This window comes from Bos mutus, chromosome 11 (assembly GCF_027580195.1).
Source record: "Bos mutus isolate GX-2022 chromosome 11, NWIPB_WYAK_1.1, whole genome shotgun sequence".
In the NCBI taxonomy this organism is placed as follows: Eukaryota; Metazoa; Chordata; class Mammalia; order Artiodactyla; family Bovidae; genus Bos; species Bos mutus.
The window spans coordinates 19,321,935-19,332,673 of NC_091627.1; the positions used below are offsets into that span (position 1 = coordinate 19,321,935).

Here is a 10,739-nt window from a genome sequence, read left to right on the forward strand (position 1 = left end):
AGGTGATGGGAACTGGGGCTGCAGACCTAAGGGATAGCTAGACTATGGCTTCTGTACCCTCCTGCACTGTTCTGTGCTGTGACACTCGCCCTGCAATCCCGTGAGGGTCCTGAACGTACGAGTAAAGGATTTATTCTTAGTCTCTGTTTTCACTGGGCCCTAAACTCTGTCCCCTTTACTGTTGGACATGGTCAGACCCAGAGCTCACGTTCACCTGAGGCAAGCACAGCCCGGTGGGTCACCTGCCTCTCTGGATTCTGCCTTCCTTAGATCCGGGCTGGTAATTCCTCACTGTCTCATGAGCCACTTTATGCTTCAAAGATACTCTTATCACATTAATTATACCCAGAATATTAAACCATCTTCAGCAGAGGGGCTTGTCTGAATAAGCTTCCTTACTGTGTTCCCCAGCATAAGGCACTTGACACTGTGGAATCCAGCCTTTGACCTGTGAAGCTGAGCAAGGCCACAGCCCATCCAGACGTCAGCCTACTTTGTGCAACAGATCCCCCTTGGCACAAGCAGCATCCTAAATACAGACTGCGGCTGTCAAGAACCCAGTCTTCCAGGAGCCCATAGCACATGGGGCGTGTCTCATAAAGATGCAATGTGATGCCACATGATGAATTCTATAGCTGAGTTATAAGGTGCTGGGAGGTGCTGGGAAAGCCTACACTCTGCAACAGGAGGGAAAACCAACTCTGAATGGGAAAAACTCTTTCGAGAAGAATGGAATGAATAACATTTAGCTGGAGTTTTGAAAGATTAGGAGTTTACCAGATGGAAAGGAATAGAAGGGTACTCTGGATAAGGAAAAGCATATGCAAATATGTGGAGTCATCAAAGGCTGTGAATAAGTCTTCATTCATTAACTCCCACGTGCCCTGCTGGGCGCAGGGTTCTATTGCCCATAAAGGATATGATATCCCCACCCAGAGCAGCCCACATGAGGACACAACTGGAGAAAAACCCAGCGCTGTTAACATTAACATCAGTTAATCCTCCCCAACAAGAATATCACTTCTCCTAAAGTTTACAGATCTCTACGCAGGGCACACAATAAACATAAAATAGTTCCTGAATCAGATTCAATGTCACTTTGATGGGTAGTCATAATTGGAGAAGACAATGGCACCCTACTCCAGTACTTTTGCCTGGAAAATCCCATGGATGGAGGAACCTGGTGGGCTGCAGTCCATGGGGTCGCTAAGAGTCAGACACGACTGAGCGACTTCACTTTCACTTTTCACTTTCATGCATTGGAGAAGGAAATGGCAACCCACTCCAGTGTTCTTGCCTGGAGAATCCCAGGGACGGGGGAGCCTGGTGGGCTGCCGTCTATGGGGTCGCACAGAGTCGGACACGACTGAAGCGACTTAGCAGCAGCAGCAGCAGCAGCATAATCCTGAGTTTGTCTATATAGCAGTTGGTGTAAGAGTAAAAATAGCACAATGCAGAAAAGGGTTCAAGGCCCAGTTTTGCCACTTAATCACGATGTGCCTTTGGGTGGACTGTGAGGCTCTATGAACCTCAGTTTACTCATCTGTGTAACAGGTACTTAGCCTTGAGGGCCACAGAGAGAAGACAGATTGTCTGTCTCATCCTTAGTATAATACCTGCAAACACCATGACAAACATCTGACCCAGTGTCCAGCCCAGAGTAGCCTCTGACCTGGCCCAGCGAGAAGAGAACCTGAAGGCATGAGGAGGAGGAGAGCCCAGGGAAGATCTTGTGTTTGAGGCCTGAGAGGTTCAGGACAGCACTTTCTTCCCTAAGAAACTAGTGTTTCTTGGGGATTGTTACCTGAGGTGCTGAATAGAAGCGAGCTGACCCCGGGTATATCTGACCACACAGGCCCCATGGTGTGGTCCATGGTGGCTAATCCGCTACTGTGGGCATCCCATGCCCTGGCTAGAAGAGCCTGTCCTGCCCACCTGGCGGTCTCTCCATGTGGAGTCAGGCTGCACAGCGAAGGTGCACAGACTTGGTCCTGGGATACCTGAGGGGCCACGGGGGCTGCTGGATGCTGGAGATCTGCCAGGTGGAGTCAGTGTTCCCCAAAGATTCCCTTGAAAATTCACCGTGCCTCTGGGGAGTGCAAAGATGAAGAGGAGATGCTTCTCACATCAGCAAGGAATTCACAGTGGGAAGAGGGGGTGATGAACACGAGAGCAAGCAGGGGAAATCACGTGCATGCACACACACACACTTGCACACACACACACATGCTCACCTCTTCTGCCTCCTGAAACAGCCCATTTCATCTCAGGCAGCTCAGACTATCTGAAAATTCTTTTAAATTTCTTTTTAATAAAAAATTAATTGTGGTGCAATACACAGTATCTAAAATGTACGATTTTAACCATTTTTAAGTGTACATTTCAGTACTAGGTGCATTTACATTGTTTTACAACCAACCTCCCAAACTCCTTTCATCTCACAAAACTGAAACCTGTCCCCAGTAAACAACTCTCACCCCACAATCCCCAGCAATCACCATCCTGCTTTCTGTCCTACAAGAGTGACTCCTCTGGACACCCCACCTAAGTGGAAACATGCAATATTTGTCATCTTGTGCCTGGCTCATTTCACTTAGCATAATGTCCTCAAGGCTCATCCATGTTGTAGCCTATGTCAGGACTTACTTCCTTTTTAAGGTGGAGTAATATTCCCCTGTACGTATATACCATGTTTTGTTTATCCATTCATCCATCAAGGGACACTTGGGTGGCTTCTGCCTTTTGGTTATTGTGAATAATGCTCTTATGAATATAAAGCCTCCTACCTTCAGTTCTCTCAGGCACATAAGAAAGCTTTCTTTTACTGACACCAATCTGCCTCCCTGCAGTTTTCAGTCGCTGAGCTTAGTTATAGTCTCAGGGACAACACAGAAGAAAAGTAATACTTTTTACCCAACCATTCTTTAGCAATTTTTTTCATGAAGTCATCCAGTAGGGACCCTAGTTCTTTCTTGCCCATTTCTGCTGGAACCAGCTTTTGTCATCACCAGATGGGGGCTTTTCCTTTCATCACTAGATTTTGTAAGGGTTGTTCAGATATAGTTTCTGCCCTCAGGAGGACAGCTGAGGGACTTCCCTGGAGGTCCAGTGGTTAGAACTCCATGCTTTCACTGATGAGGGCCTGGATTCAATCCCCGGTTGGGCAACTAGGATCCCATAAGCAAAAAAAAAAAAAGGCAACTGAGTGAAAGACTGCTCAGATTGGAATCAAACATTTGCATAATCACCCTATTTCCACTTCCCTGAGCTGTTCTACTCACTATTGAGGGTGACACGCTGCTGGCCAAGCAAGATGGCAATGACGTATGAGGTCCATTGCGTACGAGGACTGGACACCCTGAAGCTGCGCTCAAACGGAAGATCATACTCTTTCTTCTTTAACTTTCCTGACAGTTCAGCTTTGTGTTTTCACTTTTTCACCTGTGTTCCTTTCTGCGCTTGTGGTTTGCAAGTGTGGTTCTTTCTCTTGTTAATCTGTCTGTAACTTGACTTAGATGCAAAACGCCTTAGACACCCTCCCAGCTTGACCCACCCTGGATCTCCCAGAAGATCCAGCTGGTGGAAGCTTCGCAGGAGCTTGGATGAACAGCAAAGACACAGCAGCCCCTGGTGGCCACTCCAGGCCGAGTGCAGACGCAAGCTGCCGCCTCCAGCCAGCTGCCTGCATGCCTGTCCTGGTCAGTAGGACAGACTTCTGTCCAGCCCCAGGGAGGCTATGGCGCCTGGGCTGGGGCCATGGGAACCGGGCTGAGCTCAGGGCGAGCGTGTGACGTGTCATCACTCCGGGTCTTGGGGAGGCTGAATCACACCACACCATGGCAGAATGAGAAGCAGGAAGCATATGTGGAAGAAATGAATAAGATGATTTCTTAAAGCCTCCCATGTCTCTTACAACTAGGGGTTTCGGAAAAAAAGTGAAATATCTATAGAAAATCCAGTGCATATTTTATTTAACAATATGTGGAAATTCCATGGACAGAGGAGCCTTGTGGGCTACAGTCCATGGGGTTGCAAAGAGTTGGACAACACTGAGTGACTAAACCACCACCTTTATATCCTGCTTCTTTTGTTCTTAACATTTAGGTTTTAACAGTTTTATACATGTATATGTACACATATCAATAATATATATAATTAACAGGGGACAAGCTGTAGACATTTAAATAATACAATTTGATAGGTTTTGACACGTGTATAGGACATGGCAACCCACTCCAGTATTCTTGCCTGGAAAATTCCACGGACAGAGGAGCTTTGTGGGCTATAGTCCATGGGGCTACAAAGAGTCAGTTACAACTAAGGGACTGAGTACACACACACTATGATCTTACTGACATAAAAGATACGCACAAAAGAGAGAGAAAACTGGAAGGAACCACATCAAATTGTATCAGTAATATCTGCAGAGTTTATTCGGAAATCTTTATTTCCTTTATATATTTATATACATATTTTTGTTTTGTTTTGTTTTCTCACTTTTCTACAATGAGCAAACATTCTTTTATAATTGTAAAGTGAAGCTAATTATAGGGCTCATCTTTCTATTTAAACCCTTTCATAAGTAAGGTCATTTTAAGGTTTTTTTTTTAATTGGAGAGAACAGCCAAGAACAAAATTTTTCTCATGCACATGTATATTACCTATTCTAAATTCAAAAATAAACACTTAAAAGTAAGCATAACCTTTGCTGGGTTGGACTCATATTCAGTGACTGGGACACATCTTTACAGTCAGGGAAATGGGCGAAGGTTCCTAGATCCAGGGAATGGAGACTTATTTCAGAGAAAAACTGAGCCCCAGAGAAGTTGGGGAACAAGTGAAAATCCCTCCTGATGGCAAATTGGCTCAGTCAAAACTCTAACTGAACTTCCCTGGTGGTTCGGTGGCTAAGTACTGTGCTTTCATTGCAGGGGGCCCGGGTTCCATCCCTGGTTTGGGAACTAGATCTTAACGTGCCACAACTAAGAGGTCACATGCTGCAACTGAAGATCCTGAGTGCTGGAAAGAAATTCTAATATACACAGGGCTCTGCAGAGGGTGTGTTCAGAAAGACTCGGACTGGCTCTTTCCAACTGCATGGCCTTGGCCAAGTTAACTGCCTCTCTGGGGCTTCTCCCCTCCCCTATGACATGAAGTTAGGGGAAAGTGACAGCAATTCGGCAAGGACCTATTCTGACAAGGATTAAGTAAAACACTGGATGTTAGGAGCGGGCTCTCGGAATAGCCTGAGTAAATAGTGTCTGTATTACAACATATTAACGATTTCTGAGCAACTGTAAGTGAACCTCAGAGCCCTCTGTTTAGTAGAAATCAAAATTGGTACAGGACAGGGACCAGACCTCATTCTGGGTCTTTTTCATTTTTGTTCTTCTGCCTCTGCCCCTGGGTGACCAGCAACATGCTTACATGCACAGGCTCATGAAAACGCTCAAAGAAAAGGATGCTGGTGACAGATGTATTAAATAAATAATTGGGAGTCTCACAACTTTTAGTAAAAATGGTATTATCCCTAAGCATATAAACATCTGAATGAACAAGGAGGCTGCCAAAAATAACATTCAGGGCATATTATGAGGGCAAGGTGGAGTACCTTTATCAGACAAAATAAAGGTTCTGATGAGTTTGCATGAGGAACACTCGGCATTACTGAATGTTAAAAAAAAGTCATTTGGTTGTAATTAATAAATGACTATGTATTTTTTTTAAAAAGTCATTTGGTAAAGAAGAATGGGCCAGGCATTAGAGCTGCTGTGAGTAGAGCATTGGAAGTGCTAGACACCTGGAAAATGAAAAAGGCATGGAACATTCCAGATTGTACACCTGGAAAACGAAAAAGGCATACAACATTCCAGGTTGTCTGTTGATGGGACCTGGCAGACTTGCTACAAACTGCTCCCTCCACTTACTGGCAGTGTGGCTTTGGGTATGTGATCATTCTCTAGGACTAAAATGGCTTTGTTTATAAAACAGAAAGCACTATTTACCTATTTATTAATAACTCAGAGTCTTAGAAAATGTGCAGTAGCCAGAGACCCAATTAAAGGGCATAAACTATAAAGCAGAAAGGCTTAGACTCCACACTTGGCCATATGTGCATGCGTGCATGCTAAGTCGCTTCATTTGTGTCCAACTCTTTGCAACCCCATGGACTGTAGCCCACCAGGCTCCTCTGTCCGTGGGACTCTCCAGGCGAGAATACTGCAGTGGGTTGCCATTTCCTTCTCCAGGGTATCTTTCTGACCCAGGGATCGAACCTGAGTCTTTTATGTCTCCTGCATTGGCAGGAGGGTTCTTTACCACACTAACGCCACCTGGGAAGCCCCCACATTTGGCCATACAAGTAGCTAACTTTCTACCTGAGACCTCTAGAGCCAGGATATGAAGCACCTTCAGCCGTTTTACTCAGTCTCCCCAGAACTGAAAAGAATGGATAGGATTCGGGAGCATCTATTCTGCTATAATAATCTAGGACTCCAGGATTTATTCAAGAAATATCTACGGCACAGAAGATATATACTATCCACACACAAAAGAGCAGCACAGCTGGGAACTTCACCTCCTAATGTCTCTTGACTCCATCTCCCCTTCAGCCCTCTAACTGCCCTGCTTCACTCAGGACCTGCTTGTGTGGACCGCTCCAGCAGTCCCGTGAGCCATCTTGCCCCTTGTCTTACTGGGCCCAGTTCATCCTCCCCATGGCTGTTGGCCTAACCTTCCTGAGACACAAAATACCACTCCTCTTAGCCCTTCAAAATACCCACGGTTTTTATGATCAAGTCCAAATGCCTCAACCCGGAACACTCCTAGCATGACATGTCTGGAGCCTGGCATTCATCCTTCCCACCCTCTTCAACTCCACTGTTAGCACCCACACCCTGGGTACCATGTGCCCCAACCACCATTGCTCGCACTCAGGATTCTCTTTGCCCAAATGCTCTTCACTGCTTGTTTGCCCGGCTAGCGCCATAGACCCTTCCAGATCCAGGTCAAGCCCTGTCCTGCTGGGATGCTGATGTGACTTCTCCAGGGGACCGGCTCCTCCTCCAGTGGACTCTCTAGACGGACTGCCCACCAGTGTTCCACTCTGTGGATCTCTCTCGCCCATTACACTGTGAACTTCTTTAGGGCAAAGACTGTGCCATCTGTGTTCATCTCAAGCACCCAGAGTGATGCCCAGCACACAGCAGATGCTCAAACAATACTTGAGAAATGACTGAAAGGGTGAATAAGGCAGCCTCAGCACCCTAGGAGTTTCTAAGATACTCAGCCAATGAGGGTGGGACAGGGGGTGGGATGGGACACTCTCTTTCAGTTTTCATTTTCACTTCTGAAACTTCCAAAGCACTTGAAAACTGAACACAAAGATTGCTTCCATGCCACCTCAGAATTTCCCACGAATTTCTCAACTGTTTATCCCTTTTGAGGGTTATATAACGGAACACTGATGTAATCCTAAAGGAATCTTGTTATATAATTCGCTCCCTCTTGCTGCAGCTCACTTTGGGAGGGTAGCAGGGCATGGGCGGGAGGTGGTCAGGGGAGGAAGACCCTGCACCGTCTAGGTTGGCTCAGTCCTTTCCACATCTCCCCACCTCCATCTCGCCGAGGAGCTTCCCACTTTCTCCTGCTTGGTGGCTGCCCGCAAGACACTTCCCTCCTGTCCCCAACAGTCGTTAAGTGTGGCCTGTGGGACTCCAGGGCAGGGGGCCGTCTTGTACATCCTCCTCAAGCCCGGGAACTGATCCTACTGATCTCCTTCATTCAGTTCTGCCGGAGTGGTGGCTATTGCCAAAAGAGAGTGCTCATTTGTATTGTCTTTTTCTAGAACAGCGGGGATGTTATTACAAGTGTTCTGGAAGAGAGAAGAGGGAAGCCAAAAAGAAATTGCACAGCATCTTAAAAATAGCTAGCAGGGTGCGAGTTGCTTGACAACTCGCGAAGTTGGCAAAGATCCTGACGCGTCTGTTGGGCGCCGGGCTTTGCTACCACTGTTTGGCTACTGGTCCCATTTCCTAGGATTCTTCTCTGACAGTGCCCTGGAGGTTGGCTGAGGGGGGAGGTACCAGAGAGACAAGCATCCCCCTGGCCAGCTCCTACCTAGGTTGGAAGGAGCCACAGTTTAAAAAAAAAAAAAAGTTGACCTCTGGCCAGAAGAAAGCCCAGGAGATGCTTTTCTGCTAAGGGATGTCTGGGTCCCTGCCAACCCCCAAGTTGGAGGCAGTTAAACCAGCACCCAGAGGAGGCAGAGAGACTCAGAGGGGATGTCTGGGAAGGAGAGGCCGTGCGATCAGCAAGAGACCCGGTGGGATTCGGGGACGGCCAGACGGTGGGTGACACAGGGCAACGGGGACAGGGCATCGTGCAAGCCGAGGGAGCCTGGCAGGGACTGGGGCGGTGGGAGGAAGAGGAGCGAGCAGGGAGCGCACGGCGGGACGACGCCAGGGGCTGGGGGACAGGGCGCGGGGTGTGGGCCGGAGGGGAGGGCACCCCCGCCCTGGGCGGGAACGGGCGCCGCGGCCCCCACACTCACCGGGCTCCCGGCGCCGGCTGCGGGTCTGGGCCGCGCCGGGCCCCGCGGGGCCAGCTCCCCGGGGCCCCAGCCCGCCGACTCGGCCAGCAGCTGGTCCAGCAAGCGCAGGGTCTCGTCCCCGCCGTCGGGGGGCGCCGCGGGGCCGGGATCAGTGCCGGCCGCCGCCTCCTGGGCCTCCTCCCGGGCCGCCGCCGCCGGCGCCGAGACCGGCGGCCCAGTCCCGCCCTCCGGGGCTGCCCCGTCGGGCCCCGCCGGCCGGCTGTCGGGGCTGCGCAGACGCCGCAGGGCGCGGCCGCTCCGGCTGCTGCCGCTGCCCATGGCGCGCGGGCGGAGCGGGCCGGCGGCGGGGCGGGAGGAGGCCCGGGGGCGCGCCGCTCGGCCGGGGGCGGGGGGAGGAGATCCCGGGCCCGGGACGCGATTGGGAGCGGGACGGCGGGGCGGGGGCGCGCCGGGCCGGGAAGAGGGGGTGGAGGTGATCCCGGGCCCGGGACGCGATTGGGGGAGGGGATGCGAGCCGAACCGGGAGCGGGAGGTGCGGGGGGCGCGCCGGGCCGGGGCTCGGGGGGTGGAGGTGATCCCAGGTCTGGGACGCAGTTGGGGGCGGGGATGCGAGCCGGGCCGGGGGCGGGGCGAAGCCGCCGGTGCTGGGAGAGCGGGGCCTGATGTCGCGGTGAGGGGACCAGAGCCCGGGACCGGGGGGAACGTGCGAGTAGGCGCGACTGGGGGCCGGGGTGCTGAGCCCGGCCCGGGGCAGGAGGAGGGGCCGGGCTGGGGACGAGATCCCGCGGCGAAGAGGTGGCCGGGGGCGGCTGAGAGCGGGATGCTGGCCGGGGCCTGGTGGTGGGGGCCGAGACCCGGGGAGGTGGTTTGGGGGCTGGTGAGCGCTCTAGGGGAGCCGGCGGCCGGGAGTGGGGACCGAGGGCCGGGTCTGGGGGCACTGGCTGGGGGACGAGGGCACTGGAGCCCGGCATCCTCTCCTCCTCCGACTCCTTCCTCCTCGCCCCTCCCCACCTTGGGTCCTGCGCTTTCTTGCGGGGGTCTGCCCTCCAGTCCCTGGCTCCTGGGGACTAGGGACCCTCCTACTCCCCGCAACCAGTTAAGAACTGAACACCCTGGAGCCCCTACCGGCGCTCGGGCTAACTCGGCCGCGCTTTTTCGTTCCTTTATGGAAAGCACTGCAGAGGCCAACCCGGCTTGCCTGCGGTGATGATGCGCGCGGAGATGACTCCACGGTCCGGTCCAGCCCCAGTGTGGAGCGCATGGGGACGTCACCTGTCCCAGCCTCCTGTTCCTCAAAGATTGAGTTGGGGGAGGGGGGAGGATGGTAAAGATATCTCTGAGGATGGAGTAAGATGACACAGGTGCAGGGCCTCGCACCCTTTCATTTCTGCCCTTCTCCCTCGCGTGCATGGACAGACCTAAGACAGGACAGAAGGAGGGAAAGGAGCGACGCTCTCGGACCGACTACCCCCTCCAGCCTTTCAGCAGGGAGCGGGCAGCAGGAAGTGGTGCCCTGGGTTTCCTGTCCCGCGGCTCCTGCCCCAAAGGCGATCTGGTACCTCATTAGAAACCCTCATCAGAAAGGTAACCACTTTTGAGAAAGAAAACATTTAAAAGGAGACACAGAAAGCATTCTCTCTCCACGCAGGGAAAAAGCCAGTAGGCACTGATCATAATTAATTCTAGCTTTTGGTCACTGGATAGTAAAAAAGAAAGAACAAAAACGTTTATTGTTTTTAAGTGAACCAACCCCAAAAGAAGAACAGCAAACAGGCCAGACGTGTCCAGTTCAAACTGAAACTGATGGTGTAATTGTTGGTTGTGCTTGCATTTAATTTAAGACTTCTTTCTCTCCCTTTGTCACTTATTTAAAAAAAAATCCAACCTCTCCAAAGCAAGACAGCTCCAACATGGTGAGTTTTAACTCCCATCTTGACATTAACCTGAATCCAGATGGGACTGCAGAATAACTGTTAAGATGAATTTTGGCTAACCTTTCTTTTTTTTAAAATGTGCTATCTTAACCATCCAGATGCAGGAGATGGGCTACCTTATCTGGTGTCATTTGGGTGCTCTGAGTCCACAGATGTATCTAGTTTGAAGCTATGGATATAAGTTTTTCTTTAAGAAAACAAATCTCATCTTGAAGTTCTTTAAGCCCAGGGAAAAAAACATTCACAGGGAAAAG

General features: G+C 50.8%; 1 protein-coding gene across 2 annotated transcripts in view; it reads right to left on the minus strand.

Annotated features, from left to right (window-relative positions):
* CYS1 (cystin 1) overlaps positions 1-8,979 on the minus strand; it is a 25,713-nt gene extending 16,734 nt beyond the window's left edge. Inside the window, exon 1 of one of the 2 annotated variants that reach the window (XM_070379093.1) lies at positions 8,552-8,979. In XM_070379093.1, coding sequence (XP_070235194.1) covers positions 8,552-8,869 — 318 coding nt within the window. In that variant the 5' untranslated portion in view covers positions 8,870-8,979. The remainder of the gene's footprint in view (positions 1-8,551) is intronic. The other variant, XM_070379092.1, reaches the window with a different exon arrangement.
* Between the last annotated feature and the right edge of the window lie 1,760 nt (positions 8,980-10,739).